A 17,021-nucleotide genomic window follows, 5' to 3' on the forward strand; every position below is an offset into this window, starting at 1 on the left:
TGTATGGTAAAATTTCAGGGTTTTGTGGTATGTAAGGACATGGCGCCAAACTTTGAGAGGGAGCTTCTGGAACGTAGTAAATGACATCTACGCTGTCGGATTTATGAGGACATGGCCTCTGTCCTCATAAACCCAAATGTCCCCATAGTGCTGGTGCGTATTCAGGTCAAAAGTCCTCGTAAACCACAAAAACAAACACACACACACACACACACACACACACACACACACACACACACACACACACACACACACACACACACACACACACACACACACACACACACAATTAACTGAATCTAAAAACTTGTTCGCCAATGGGTTAAAAAGATTAACTAGACTCAAGATATACTCTTGTCTTTTTCAGTCGTCACCCACATTATAATATAAAGTAAGAATTTATCAAGATGAGGACATCATTTTAAGGAGAAATATTAGAAATAAAGGTTTTAGAAATAAATATTAGATCATATTAGAAATAAAGGTTTGTAAAATCACATTCACACACACTACCGTTTAAACATTTGGGGTAATATTATTTAAATTTTTATTATTTAAAGTCTCTAATGTTCACCAAGGCTGCATTTATTTGACAAACATTCAGTAAAAACAGGAATAATGTGAAAAGTAATTACCCTTTAAAATAACTGTTTACTATTTGAATATATTGAATGTCAAATGTAATCTTTTTTCCTTTGATGCAAAGCTGGATTTGAAGCATTTTACTTCAGTCTTCAGTGTCACATGATCCTTCAGAAATCATTCTAATATGCTGCTCAAGAAACATTTCATATTATTATTAATGTTGAAAACAGTTCTATTTTACAGATATTTTTTCATCATTTATTTAAAACAGAAATCTTTACATTATAAATATCTGTCCTGTCACTTTGATCAAAAACACACACACACAAAAAACATGACCCCAAACTGTCGTGTAAATTCTAGTGCAAATAGAATAGAATTATGACCAATAAATATTTAATAGCATCCAAACGTATGAGAAGTGTTGTGATTTTGCTCTTTTAAACATTATGTCAGGCAAGGACATGCATATTTTTGTAACTCCACAGGATCCTTCAGCACACACTGTGAGATTAAAGGGTCTCTGAATGGACTAAAGGGTCTCTGAATGGACTGATGTAATACAGCCTTCATTAACTCTAAACGCAGAACTACGACCCATGGCACTCTGAGGCGTTGTGCTTCCATTGAGCAGAACGGACAGTGTCCAGAGGACATTCTTTCTGTATGATAAAGTGAGCTGAAAGTCTAGTGTTAAAGAATCGCAGAGGCTTACAACTGCAGATTACAGCAGATGGTTTCCTTTGGCCACTGATTTGAAGTCTTCAAACAGGCTTTGTTCCATTCACACAAATGCACTTTGTATATATCCTGCTTCCTTCCTGTTTCCTGAAGCTTAAACAAAAGCTAACTTTTTCTTAACTTCTCCCATCCCCCAGACTTGCAGACCAACACACACACACACAAACAACACGTTGTTCTTTCCAGCTGGCTGTCTTCACATAGGTTAAGTAATTCAGCTAGGATTGTGCAGTTAACAGCATATTAGCACACAGAACAAGTGTGTACTCCCCCCCCCCCCCCCCCCCCCAGGGCCCAGTCAGGCGGTGTCCCCTACAGCCTGGCACAGGACTGGCCCAGAGAGACAGAAGCCCCTCAACATTCAACGCACATCCTCGGCTTTCAGCTGCTGATATTCACCTCACATTGCCACACAAGCACAGAGCCTCTTTATCAAGTCATTATCATCCTATCGGAGGAAAAAATACATTCTGAAAATGCATAAAAAATCAGATGTAAGGTAGGTACGCAGGAAGAGAACGTGTATCAAAAAGCAGAACCATGATTAGCACCAGTAAGAATCAATACCACTGGTGAAAAAGACTGACATCATTAACCTCAAAAACCACAGTGATATTGATGCGGCTCTGAACCCAGTGGTAGTGCTAATATATCGTTTTTAAGTGTGGTTTCTTGATCATAAACTATAAAAATAGCACCAAAATCCTTGTGCATGTGGCATAATTGAAGCCAATGGGACTCACCCTAAGAGTTTGTGTAGTGTCGTCCGACAGAGAATCCCACCGGGACGTGATGCTTGTCTCCTTCCTAAACCTTGCCAACTTCCCAGCATTATCCAGGAAAACCCAGAATACCTTTTCTCTCCTTTTCAGTCAGATGCACAGACATCAAATCAAACACACACACACCCTAACGCTCCAGTTACACACGTGTGGATAATGTGATCCAGTGTCTGCTGCTATTTGGATCTTTCTGGCCGTGAAACTGACTGGACTTCAGTCACCGTTGCCAGGCAATAGCTGTAGCCAATCAGAGAGCTGCGTTCACTCAATTCACCCTGTACCACAGCATTACACATGAGGGAGAGAGAGGGAACTATGGACTGCTAAAAGGCTCTCAAAAGCTCATGGCTTCATCAATTATTAAGGGTATTAAATTTACACTGAACAGACAGCTGTGTGTGTGTGTGTGTGTGTATGCCCTACAGCTGTAGAGAAATCACCGTTATCACATTAGTCTGTCTTTGAGGATCAGTAAGTTCAGCCCTTTTCCAGTCAGGTAGACACTAATGTAGTTTAGACTTTAAGAGGACCCTGTTTTTTTTGCACATCAAAGATCAAGTCCAGTCCAGTCCATTTGTGAGTGTAGTGTTTTAGTATTATTAATATACTATTATAGTATTTAGTTTTTATTTCCAGTTTTCATCTTTAGTTTTAGTTTAATTTTTAGTAAAAAAAATATGCTTTTATAATTTTTATTAGTTTTTAAAAGATTTATATTTAAATGATTTTTATTCAGTTTAAGGGTGTGTTCACACTTGTTATTCAGTTCGCTTTATTATATATATATATATATATATATATATATATATATATATATAGCCGTATATTTGACCAGTGGTTTAATCCAAAATTTCTGAAGAGACATGATTGATTTATATGAGGAACAGATTGAATCTAGGCTTTTATTCACATTTAAACATTGATCAGCGAACATAAACAGAAGCTCAACTGTACTTGCTTGAAATGCGAGAACAAACCTCGTTTGTCAAACCTTCCGTTTACCACAACTGATGTGTGAGTTGATGAATGTTTATATGTGAATAAAAGCCTAAATTCAATCTATTCATCAAAAAACGTGATTGTTTCTCTTCAGAAAATTTGGACTAAACCGCTCAACTCACAAGAATTAGTTTTACGATCTCTTTATGAACTTTTTGAAGCTTCAAAGTGGTAGTTGCGTAGCTGTCAATGGAGGGACAGAAAGAGGGTTTCTCTTTTTCATCAAAAAGATCTTCATTTGTGTTCTGAAGATGAACGAAAGTCTTACGGGTTTGGAACAACATGAGGGTGAGTAAATGATGACAGAATTTTCATTTTTGGGTGAACTAACCCTTTAATAGTTTAATACGGTGAACGTCGTTTCATCTTCCTGTAACAACATTCCAATCAACCAATCAGATTTGAGGTTTGTTTACAAGTTTACAGTTTATGTCAAGTTTTGGCTTACAACCAGGGTTAGGTGCTTCTACATCAGTGTTATTCGCCTATCATTTCCCTCTGATTTTAGGGATGAGTTATGGGTAGTAAGTTGCACAGCGCCACCTTATGTACTGGGGTATTTCTGTTTTTCAATAAGCGCCATCTACTTTCAGGGAGTGAATTTGCACGTTCACTCGCCGCATCGCCAGTGAAAATCGCTTGGGTATGAACACAAAGACGCGTTGAAAAACGTCTGGCGATAATCATCGCGGTGTGCACGAGGCTTTAGCCATGCATGAAATTATAAAAACACTTATGCCATTTTTATAGTTGAGTACCGGTACGCATCGTGAACGAGGCTAGTTTGAAAGGGTTTGAAATGGTGCACCACACCACAAAATATTTGAACTCTATCACCTTTTCACACACACTACTAGTACACAAACAAAAACACTCTCATGAGCACTCGTCTGAATGAGAGGAGCTTTACAGAGAGAGAGAGGAGGAAAATGGCCGAGAGAGACAGAGAGATCTTCGCCCACATTGTTCTATTGATGAAGCAGAGACTGATACATAATTCATGTTGTATGTTTGATTATTCAGCTGCATGTGTAAGATATATAAAACAAAAATATGGCACATATGGTCACTATCAAGCTGTGAGACACGGGTGATACTATTTACACATACAGCATTAAAGACAGAAGCCTGCCAGCCTCTGTGTGTCACACACATTGAGTCACAATCACTTCATGTTTAATGCTGAAAGGATCAGAAATGATCAGCACATCAAAGTTATTGCAATACAGAACACACAGATGTTCATGACACTATCAGATCCTGGCTGTGCACATGTTAAGAGCCGTTGGCTTTAGGGAGCTCAGGTTCAAGTCTTGGATCATCATATCCTGATCCTATTCCCATCTCTTACCCCATATACAGTATATACAGTATACACTACCATTTCAAGGTTTGGGGTTGGTCAAATGTTTTAATGTTTTGAAATAAGTCTCACCCAGGCTGCATTAATTAGATAAAAAAAATATATAGTAAAAACAGTAATATAGTGAAGTATTATTTCAATTTAAAATAACTGTTATCTTTGTTAATATATTCTCAGCATCATTACTCCAGTCTTCAGTGTCACATGATCCTTCAGAAATCATTCTAATATGCTGATTTGCTGCTCAAGAAACATTTCTTAATATTATCATTATGGAAACAGTTGTGTTGCTTCATTTTTGTGGAACCGTGATATATTTTTTAGATACTTTGATCAAAAGAAATTTTGGTTGCACTTTATTTTATAGTATGTGCATTTTCAATGTACTTACAGATGAAAATGGTAATGTTAAGGTAACAACATAGATTAAGGTCAGGTTTAGGGGAAGGTTCAGGGTTAATACCTAGTTATTACCCAGTTGTGTAATAGCATTTAATTGAAATAGAAATCTTTTGTAACATTATAAATATCTTTACCGTCACTTCTGATCAATAAATAAATACATTTTGTATAAATCTTAAACTTAAATTTAAACATATTTTCATTAATTTACGAATCACATAAACTAAATGGTCCATCCTCTTGTTCCATTAAGATTTATAAAGATTTATTCATAATATGTAAGGATTATTCAATTCAATTTGATTGAATTTTACTATTAATTTTACTATTGGTGGTGGTTGAGGAGATTCCCCCCTTCTATGTAAAAGCGCTTTGAGTGCCGAGAAAAGCGCTATATAAATATAAAATGTAATGAATTATTAATTGAAATGTGTAAATCTTGAAAAAAAAAAGGCTTTTTTTTTATTTTATTTTTTTATTTAATTTCAGACTATGTTTCGCATGACGGAAAAATTCAAGCATGAAGACACAAAAAAAATACCATATTTAAGTGTCTGTGTAATGCATTTCATATGGTCCCAAACACACTCAAAAGCTTCAGGCATACTGGGAATTAACAACTATGCCAAATCCATTTAAAGCAAAAAATACGGATATCTTGCCTTTTTCACAACATCTTAATGCATCTATCCCCAATTCTCTGCTCAGTTAACGTGAAAAACTTCAAAGACCAACACATGACTCCTGAATCGATTATTGCTGAGACCACTGGTTTACATTTACAACACACACACTCTCACACACACACATTGAAACACTCTATGAAAGCCTGTTAAAGCCTGGGATTTGGCAAATGGCTGTGCTGAATAGCCCAGAGGAACTGACCGAGCTGTTAACAGATCAGAGAGCGCCACCCAGTGTTACTGATGCTCAGTGATTGGTACTGAAAAAGTGCCTTATTATAGACACAGTGGCATTGATCGAAGTGGAATATACAGTATATGCATACTGCTTACAGGGCTTTATGTACTGTATACAGCCTACTATGAAGAATTGTATGCAATATGCAATGATAACCAATAGCATGTGACACTTTTTTTATAACTATGTTGCATGTTAAATTCAATATGGTTAGTTTGCATTTTTGGTCTGATTTAATATTATTTAAATGTAAATATATAACGCAGCCTAAATTTTTTTTGTAGTCAATAAATCAAACTCACAGATATGAAATAGAAGAAACCTATACTACTTACACCATAGTATACTGCTAATTTTGGTAACTGCTGTAGCATTTGGGTATTTCATGCATAAGGGAAATGATAAAAAAAAAAAAAGGCCACACACTCAAAACTTGTTAAAAAAACAAACAAAAAAAAAACACTTTTTTTTTGGTCCACACACCTCATATGGACGGTGAGTTTTTGGCAATATTTCATGCATAAAGCACATTTCTGCAAGTGTAGAATGAGTATGGTCAAAGATGCCAGTGTTAATCATACATCGCAAAAAAAAAAAAAAAAAAAATGTTTTACTTTTACTTTACGTTTTTTCTTACTAAGTATTTTTGTCTTGTACAAATATTTTGATATTCTTATATAAAGATATATTTACTTGAGAAGCAAAATGACAGGATATTACGTCTTGCTGTCTGAAAAACGTATCAAAATTAAAGTGCCACTATTCTTTTTCGGATATTAGCTTTCATGCAGTGTGTTTGTGAATGTAAAAGTTCTGCAAAGTTTCAGAGATCAAACTGCACAAGAAATGGAGTTATTGTCTCAAAAAAAAAAAAAAAGAAGAACTGATTCTGAAACGAGTCGTCAGTAATTCCAGCCTTACTTCCTGCTCGAACCTACGTAGGTTAATAGTAACACTATTAATGCCAGCCTATGGTCTTCATTGGCTGCCAACTTTGACGTTGATTTATGCGAAAGCAATTCCACTTCGCATGCACCAAAGGATGAGGACTAGGGCTCAAAAACTGATGACATTGTTACTGTTCGTATCACTGTGTATCAAGTGCTGAGGAAGCCTCCGGAGCTGAAATTCAGAAATGGTAATGGCATGTCATTTCTGACACATGCTGTGAGCAGTAGACCAATCACAACAAACTGGGCCATCTGACCAATCAGAGCAGAGTAGGCTCTCGGAAAGGAAGGATCTACAGAAACTGGATCCTTTATTGAACCATTTCAGACAGTGTGAGAAAAGAAGTAATACTGCAATGTATTTTATAGAAAAATAGTGTTTTTCGACCTTGGATGCGTGTAAATCTATAGGAGACCACCAAAATTAGAAACCTTTAAAATAGGGGCACTTTAATATCTGCCACACTTAGCCACTGAATTACATCACTTATAAACAACCTCTAAATACCCTGCCCTCCAAAGAAAGGGAAAACCGCTGTGAGAAAAACACAAGCGGGCCACGGTCAGATTCTTTTTTGCATTTTAGAGAGTTCTGTTCTGCCTGTCAACCAGTTAGGGGTATCGAATCACTAATAGCAGCTGTAATGAAAACATTGAGCAACACTTGCACACACACAAACCTCCCACAGGGTTTTGAACTCCCTCTGTTCGATGCGCAGAAGTTCACTGTTCTCTCGGCTGACAATCGTGGCATGTCGAGGAGTGTTATCCAGAATTGACTCCCCAAATGCTGTTCCCACTCCCAGAGTACAGATTGTTACAGCATCCTACCGAAAAAGGAGAAATATTAAGAAGAGTAGAAGACAAAAAGAAGGAGAGAGACCATGATAACATTTTTACAAACTTATAGATCTTGAAGGAGTAATTCACCCAAAATGAAAACAGACATAATTTATTCACCCTCGTTTTGTTCCAAATCTTTATGGCTTCGGTGAATTAATTTAATAATGACTTAAATTCAAAGCTCCTCTCAGTCCTTATTCAATGTAATTGCATTGAAAATCATTTTAATTTTTGGGTGAACTATTGCTTTAATGACTCTCCTTATTCATGTAATTTATGTAAATGTATGCACACTGTAAGGGAATGTGCTCAATGAGGTTTAAAGATATTGTTGCACATAACAAATGATCAGAGGTCAGAAGACACAAGTGCACACACTCATTTAAAGGATTAGTTCACCCAAAAATGAAAATTCTGTCAGTAATTACTCACCCTCATGTTGTTCCAACCCCGTAAGACCTTCGTTCATCTTCGGAACACAAAAAAAGATATTTTTGATTAAATCTGAGAGCTGTCTCACTCCTCCATAGGCTTCTAAGACACTATAACTTGCTGGAGCAGAAAATGCATTAAAGACATCGTTCATATAGTCCAAGTGACTACAGTGGCTCAATCTTTAGTTTATAAAGCGACGAGAATATTTTTTGTGCAAAAAAAAAAAAAAAAAAAACTTTATTCCACTATTCATTTCCTTCTCTCTGGGCCTCGAGTGAGTTCACGTAGTGTTTTAGCGCAGCGTGTCTGTGTTGTACGTCACACGTAGGCTCACTATTGGCCGACGCTGGTCATGTGTGTGACGTGCAACACAGAAGCGCTGCGCAGTTACACTACGTGAAAAAACTCGAGGCCCAGGGAGAAGGAAATGAATAGTGGAATAAAGTCGTTATTTTTGTTTGTTTTTGCGCACAAAAAGTATTCTCGTCGCTTTATAAACTTAAGATTGAGCCACTGTAGTCACTTAGACTATATTAACGATCTCTTTAATGCATTTTCTGGGCCAGCAAGTTATAATGTCTTAGAAGCCTATGGAGGAGTGAGACAGCTCTCAGATTTAATCAAAAATATGTTAATTTGTGTTCCGAAGATGAACGAAGGTCTTACGGGGTTGGAACAACATGAGGGTGAGTAATTACTGACAGAATTTTCATTTTTGGGTGAACTAACCCTTTAACATACAAGCATACGTTTATATTTTGCACCCTGTCTTACGGTTTACATTCATTTGATCAGAGCAGCGTGATAATAACATTGCCCAACGGATCACTCCATAAAACTGGAGCAACACACACTGTCAATATTGCATTTATGAAACATGTTCTCACATGCACACACACACACGTTCAGCTCTGTGCAGGACATTCATAGCTGCAGGGCAACATCCTTGTGAGAAAGTGTGAAAGAAAAGCATAACATGATGCCTTGTAGGGCTGCTCGATTATGGAAAAAATCATAATCACGATTATTTTGGTCAATATTGAAATCACGATTATGTAACACGATTATTTCACATGACTGGGAACGTGTTGCATTTATTAAAAAGACACGGTAACACTTTACAATAATGTTAATTAGTTAACATTAGTTAATGTATTAACTAACATGAACTAACAATGAGAAAAACATTTGTTACAGTATTTATTAATCTTTTTTAATGCTAGTTAATAAAAATACAGCTGTTCATTGTTTGTTCATGTTAGTTTACAGTGCATTAACTAATGTTAACAAATACAACCTTTCATTTTAATAACGTATTAGTAAATGGTGAAATTAATATTAACTAAGATGCTGTAGAATTATTGTTCATTATTAGTTAATCTTAACAAAGGTAAGTTAGTTATAATGCTAATTAATGAACCTTATTGTAAAGTGTCACCAAACACACCTTTCAACAATTCTTAAAAAATCGAAATTTGAACATTGATTGTACTTTTTGAACTATTAAAATAAATAATGTAACAGATAATAGGCTCCTTCAATGAGTATTTTAATAATTCCCGCAGATCTAGCACTTATAATGCGGGAAATTCCCCCACAAACATTGATTCACTTTAGCATGTAGATTGTATGAGTATCTTAAATGAATCCAGAAAGATTATAAAATCAAATCAATAATTTAAAAACTTTCTCCAAGACGCAATTGTGTTCAGCGCGTGAGTGTTCAGCGGTGCTGCGTCTCTCTCTCTCTCTCTCTCTCTCTCTCTCTCTCTCTCTCTCTCTCTCTCTCTCTCTCTCTCTCTCTCTCTCTCTCTCTCTCTCTCTCTCTCTCTGTCTCTCAAAATGCGCTGGACAAGGCAAGCGTCGAAACTACAATCTCGCGTTTATGAGTCGGGACATGATGGAATTGTCACTTGTACAATCGGGCCAGCATTACATCGTAACTAAAGTTTATCATTTTCACTTCTTTTTAAGTCTTATCAGTTTAAACATTCAAGCTGAGAGAGTTTACGGCATAGGGAAGGGCGGATGTGCGCGTGTCACTCAGAACACAAGACAAAATAAGAGCGTTCTTTCAAAACAGAAAATGGCAAAATAATCGTTTTTACTCGATTATACTATTTTGGTGATTGTTGGGAGCAAAAATCGAAATTGAAATCGAAATTCAATTAATTGCACAGCCCTAATGCCTTGTGTCAGTTCTATGAACAATTGTGAATGTAATCAGGCAAGTACAACCCAGAATGCCTGGATGAACACTTTACAGTTGCTTTTATGACTGTAAGTCATTGTCTTCAAATGGTATTGAGCTTTAAATACTGTCATATTTTGTATATGACCCCATACAGCAGTGAAATACAGATTTAACAGTTTATTGTCATACCAAAAATCTAAAAGGTGTGCATCATACTTGACACCTAGATGAACACTTTACAGTAGGTTTTATGACTGTAAGTCATTGTCTTCAAAATGCAATTGAAGTTAGAAACGTTTATACCAATGTCCCATGTAACTTTAGAGACGGTCCCTAAATACGCGAATATCGAACGTCCAACGTCAAACCAACTTCATGCCAGTGTAGAACTGGGCTATTTGATCTTTATGTAAAGTACTAAGGACGGTTTTGTCCTTTTTGTCCTAAAATCCAAAGGATGTTACAGTTACGCGCGCTCACGAGAGCTTCTCATCCGTTAGGTTTACTGCTGTGTTTTCTCGCTGTCATTTTCGTTGTTTTTATTTTGTTATTGAGAGGAAAGCGCAGCACATACATACACATTCATTCAAACGTCGCAGCGTGAACGGCGTCGCGATGTTCGTTAACAGTATATTGCTGCAAAGGTATTTCCAACTTCTTTTTAACTAAGCAAACACGAAAAGGCACTCGTGAGTAGATCATTGAATCACGTTCAGTCTTGTGCGTTACATGTGCACGAGATATACGAGTACGAGCAATAAGTTGCTGGCTGAACTGAAATTCACTTAACGGCCACCGGTGTCGCTAATAACAAGGGTTTCTAAATTCGACATTTTTAGAATGTAGAAATTCATGCCCATTTTAATTGATCAAACATTTACAGTAAATACATAATGTTACAAACGATTTCTATTTCTGTTTTTTTTTTTTTTTTTTTTTTTTTTTTACTTTCTATTGATCAAATAATCCAGAAAAATGCATCACAGTTTCCACAAAAACATTAAGCAGCACACAACTGTAATAAGAAATGTTTCTTGAGCAGCAAATCAGCATATTGGAATGATTTCTGAAAGATCACGTTACCCTAAAGACTTCGGTAATTAAAAAATGTAATTTAAATGACATTTTTAAATATATTCCAATTGAACACAGTTCTTTTAAATTGTAATCATGTTTCACAATTCTGTCAGGACCACTACCGTCAAATATGATTGACAATTAGCATACAGTTTGGATTGGTATGGATACGGTATGGTTCCGTTCTGGGCGAGAACTCCCTGCGCATCCATGCAGCCTAGCATGGATAAGAGCAGGGAGAGCAGCAATAATCCCCCTTGGGGTAACAGAACAGAACCAACATGAAAATTTGCAAATATATTTAATTCAAGATTTTAAGTACAACATTATTCGATAATTATTCTGATTCAAGGGGAATCAGAATGTCAAATCCTGACAGGGCGAGAGGAGGAGCTGGGGATGGAGGAGGGTAATTAGCTCCTGAGAAACGCATTAGCTGCTGCTGATAATACTGAAGGAGCTTATATGTATATGGTGATAGGTGTCGTATTACTATAGGTAGATGTGGATCAGCTGAGGGTCAGCTGATGCGAGCTTGACTAACGTGACCCTGCCAGAACTAACGCTACGCTTGATTATTACTGTTTTTCCTGCGATTTGTTCCAGAATTGTTTTATTATGTTGGTTGAAAGTCTGTTCACATCCTGATAGCAATCACTAAGTTGAGCAGTCTAAATGTATTTATATGTAAACCATCCATAAGGTGTAGGACCATAAAATGTTCGTCCAATCATTGCATTCGGTCCACCAATCACCTGCCACCTGCCTGTCAACGTATGTATTTCGATACCTCCACGCACCTGCTCGCACAGACATCACACGTCATCAGTGTGTTTCATGCTATGCAGAGTTAGACAGACATCACCCACTGAACACCGCAACCGAAACAGCAGCCGCCTTTTACAGTTCCTCCTAAACCAAAACAACAAGCTTATGCTGAGTTCACGCCATAACTACTGCAATGGAAACCCGTGAACTTAAACTCAGAGCGGTTTGTGACTCGAAATTATGCATTTCAATGTCAACACTATCAACACCGAAATGAATCTGCAGCAGTCAGGTGGTAAAGGTCAGTGCTCTTTAAATTGTTTATGTTCATTATTATTGTAATGTAATGTGCTTTGAGACATGAGGTAGTTTAATGCCGTCTCTCATGACGCTTTGCAGACTCTGCTCTGGCTTTGCATGTTCATGTGTTTCGGAGGAGCCGTGGCTTTGGAGACGCTATGAAGTGACATTGGGATCTTGTGATTTCAAAGCTAACTTGCTATTGCTAGCCTCTCTGAAAATTGCCTATACCCTACCTTTAAGAAATCTTACTGACCCCAATAATAAAAGCGATCTTAATAAAATACTTTCCCATCTTAAAGTCTAAAATAATGTCTGATTACTCCAAAAACGGTCCAATAGGCCTATTTACGGTGGCCGAGAGAGCTCAACGCGCTGCAACTGAAGAAAACACATGCAAATAGAAAAACACCTGCAAATTAAGAAAACATCTTCATCAGTTTCACAACACATGTGTGCTCCAAATACTCACAACACAACCAAATACAGAAATGTGCTGCAAAAGTTCACAACACAATCAAATACAGAAACGCGCTGCAAATAGGACAGAACACAACGGAAATATTTCCGGGGAAGCCAATAAGTGACGGACCCGACTGGGACGTGCTTACGGAGCTGTCTACTTTAATTTAATTTATTATTTTATTTTTGTTGCAAAACGTACAGAGATTACACGTTTATGACATACAACTTTGTATACAATATACAAAATATATTTGTAATATGTTCAATGTCATAAGAATACTAATCAGAAAAGAACAAGCTGAAGACTAAAATAAATTAAAGAAAAAAAAGATAGAGAAAAAGAACATGAGGGAAAGATATTAATATATACATCAGTTACATTGTACACATTCATGTTATTAAAATAAGTTTCATAAGAAATGTTAGAATGAAGGGTCCAAATCATAGACAGTATATAAGAGGTCCAAATATGAGACGGCGCTGCGTTGTCATGGGAACATCCCAGGTGAAAATAATGAGGAAATTACATTGGCTTTCGTTGCTCCCTTCATCAAGTCCGTTCCAAACGGCTACATAATGGCACACAAGTGCCCCGCTCCCTCCAAAGTGCCCACTTCAAGGGCTCTGCCGTCTGCCCTTTTAAGGGAGTAACGTTAGGGCATAGGTAATGCTCACGAGCAATAAAAAACGTCCCAGCCGGGTCCGTCACTTATTGGCTTCCCCGGAAACATTTCCGTTGTGTTCTGTCCTATTTGCAGCGCGTTTCTGTATTTGATTGTGTTGTGAACTTTTGCAGCGCGTTTCTGTATTTGGTTGTGTTGTGAGTATTTGGAGCACACATGTGTTGTGAAACTGATGAAGATGTTTTCTTAATTTGCAGGTGTTTTTCTATTTGCATGTGTTTTCTTCAGTTGCAGCGCGTTGAGCTCTCTCGGCCACCGTACCTATTGCTTTATTTGAACCAGTGTTTGTGTGTTTGGTGCGGGATCTGTTTGACCGACCAAAGGCAAATGAGGAGTGTTCAGGAAACCTTTTTTAAAACAGTGATTTTTCGGTGGAAATTAACGACAAAAAATGTCTGTACAGATTCTATAAGCTCTAATATGCAAAAAACAGACACTTCTGGAATCTCTGGAAATTTCTCTACATTTGTGTGGGAGTGCTAAATGCTTCAGGGTCAGTAAACACATCTGACAGCGTGACTCATTGTATTCCCAGTGGATTCACAGAGAGATGCTTCCATCCCCAGCAGCCCTGGCTCGACGTCCTCGTGTATCAGACTATTAACAAGGCCAGTCGTGGACCGTGCGTCTGCCCACTCACAGCAGCTTCTGTAGCAGTTTCTGTATGCAAATGATGTCTGCCAGGGCAAACTACTACTAATCTCAGCTGACTCCTAGCAGATTGAGGCTTCAAATGAACCTGATTGTGGTCTCTCTTACCTGATGGTTGGCTGTCTCAGACACTTTCACATCCAGAGATCCAGACAGAACCGCGTACCAGCTGGTCCCGATGTCACCCTGCCTATACACTGCAGGAAAACAAAGTGAGTCTATGAATACTGATCTGCAAATTGCAGAGGAATTTTTCATTTCGATGTCTGGACAGTTACTTCTTTTCATTAATGTAACGTGGTTCTTATTGTCTCATTAGGTGGCAAATTCTACCTTTAGCAAAGATTCAGGACTACATGCTTAGCAATAAAAGTTTCAGTAACACATTATTTCAATGATACTTTAGACATTCTGAGTAACTACATGTCAGCTAACTCTCATATAGCGAATTAAAAGACCTTCTGCTTTATATCTGCTAACACTTAATTGTGTTGCTCCCCCAATAGACATTCTACCGACTATAAGTAACTTCGCAACTACATATCAATTTACTGTACTGACCCGAACCCTAACCTTACAGTCTACTAATACTCTAATGAGAGTTAGTTGACATGCAGTTTCAAAGTTATTTATAGTTAATAGAATGTCTAAAGTGGATGATTGAAACTAAGTGTAAACAAAGTTTCAGTAATAACAGAGTTTTACAGATTGATGCCATTTTATTTTCTAGTTATTAATAAAACCATCTAGAATCCACTATGCTGATCTGAAGAACCTATAATGTACAGTACCTTTCAAAACTCGGGGGCTTGTTTTTGAGATATCTCTTATGCTCACCAAGGATGCATTTATTTGACAAATATACAATAAAAACAGTAATATTGTGAAATAATATCATTACCATTTAAAATAACTGTTTTCTATTTTGAATATATTTTAAATCGCAGTTTATTCCTGTGATGGCCTGAATTTTCAGCATCATTAGTCTTCAGCTGCTTAATATTTGTGTTAACCGTGATAAATATTTTTAGGGATAAAGTTCAAAATAACAGGATTTATTTGAAATATATATTTTTGTAACATAAAGGTTTTTACTATTGCTATTGATCATTTTAATGCATCCTAATGCATTTAGTGCTAAAAGTATTTTAAAAAATCATACTGACCCCAAACTTTTGAACATGATCAAAAACTGTTTTAATCTCCAAAAAGGCGGAAGCCCTACAACCACAAAAAATCTTTACTTTTCATGTGTCGATTCATTTCTTTCCTATATTTGAAAACACATTTCCTGACTGGTCTCAATGGAATAAAATCTGGAAGCGTCATAATGAAAATACAATAGTAAATGTGGCTCTTACAGGTGATGCCTTTCTCCAGGAACTCATAGAAGCCACACATGCAGATCTGCTGCAGCAGGTTTGGGTGAAACTTCTCAAAGGCCTTCACACCCTTCAGCCGAGCCAGGATTATATCCACATCTTCTCCCGAGCGTTCTGCTGGCCTAAAAAACACACAGACAAATAGACATTACGGTCTGGGACACTCTTTTACCAAACTGACCTACAAGAATCCTAACATTGCAGTGATGCATGTGACAGTTAAGTGAATAGGCTGCTGAGGAAACAAACAAAGTTGTGTCTATTAGAATGCAACAATTGTGCTGTCCTGATAAGGAATTTGTAAATGTTTTTGTCATCAGTCCTGTCAAAATACAAGCTATGAATCACATAGACCTGTCTTTTCCAAAATAATGGGTCATTATGTGGAAGTTTAGTAGCTTGATTTGAACTAATAATGTGAAGAGAAACTGATAAAAGTGTTTGCAGCTTTTGAGCTTAGTTTGTGGTAGTAACAAAGAAGTATTTGCATGGGTTTCTGACCATTATGAGGACTTGATGTGTGAACCGGATCAGACAAAAGTGCATAATTCTCAAATTATTTTTTTTTATATTATGTTCAGTGAGGTAGCATGATTTTTCTCTAATGGTGTATGAGAGATTGAGACACTAGATGCAGGCACATAAATATCCTCTTTCCATTTTGCATAAATATAGCTACACTCTCACTTCTCAGCTCATTAAGTGACATGTATATGAGTGCGTATGCAAGCTGCCTCTCTTAACGATGTCAGTATGCTGTAATTTGAACTCATTTTATACAGTAAAGCCTTGTTGCTATGGAGATTACAGCATGGAGAAATTAAGACTTCAAAGGCATTTCTCAAACCAGAGGGCAGTGGGACAAATTTGACATGGAGAATAATCAAGCTACTGGAGTTCCACAAAAGACTCCAAACGGAAAACCAGACCTTGTCTGCTCTATTAGCACTGGCCTTGCAACTGCAACAAACCAAAGTGGGTCAGTCACTGTTTCTACACATCAAAAAAAATCTTTTTTATGTACTTTTAATGCTCAGATAATTAACAACAGATGATCAACAACACACACAAAACAATCTATTTGATCTCTAACCAATTACTAATTTCCATTTATAATATAATATGTATACATTTTGGTACCGAGGATGCCATGGATGACGTAATTCTGTCAGCCAAAACCCGGACACTTGTAAGCATTTTAGCACTTCCGGTTCCATTGTCCCAAAGTTAATAGGTTGTTTGAATGGGTTTTTGGTTAAAGAAAACCCACAATGAAATCAAAGTGGACAATTATTTTTTTCTTCTTTTTTTTTTTCTGGAATATTGCAGTATTTATTCTAAATGATTTATCTGTTCACATCATATTTTTTTTTGTGCCCTCACAATCTTTAATCAAAATAACTTCCCCTCCAGCCCTGCATTTGTTCTTGTTCGGGAAGCCATTTTACTGAGATATATCTTACTATAGGGAATTTCATGC

The 17,021-nt window shown here is 36.9% G+C and overlaps 1 protein-coding gene across 2 annotated transcripts in view; it reads right to left on the reverse strand.

Moving 5' to 3' along the window:
- rapgef4b (Rap guanine nucleotide exchange factor 4b) overlaps positions 1–17,021 on the reverse strand; it is a 55,400-nt gene that overhangs the window by 34,817 nt on the left and 3,562 nt on the right. Inside the window, exons 2-4 of one of the 2 annotated variants that reach the window (XM_082189916.1) lie at positions 15,521–15,663; positions 14,268–14,356; positions 7,424–7,570 (exon numbers count right to left, since the gene is read on the reverse strand). In XM_082189916.1, coding sequence (XP_082046042.1) covers positions 7,424–7,570; positions 14,268–14,356; positions 15,521–15,663 — 379 coding nt within the window. Of the gene's footprint in view, positions 1–2,069; positions 2,759–7,423; positions 7,571–14,267; positions 14,357–15,520; positions 15,664–17,021 lie in introns of those variants that run through there. The other variant, XM_082189917.1, reaches the window with a different exon arrangement.

Source organism: Leuciscus leuciscus (assembly GCF_965113295.1).
Source record: "Leuciscus leuciscus genome assembly, chromosome: 14".
In the NCBI taxonomy this organism is placed as follows: domain Eukaryota; kingdom Metazoa; phylum Chordata; class Actinopteri; order Cypriniformes; family Leuciscidae; genus Leuciscus; species Leuciscus leuciscus.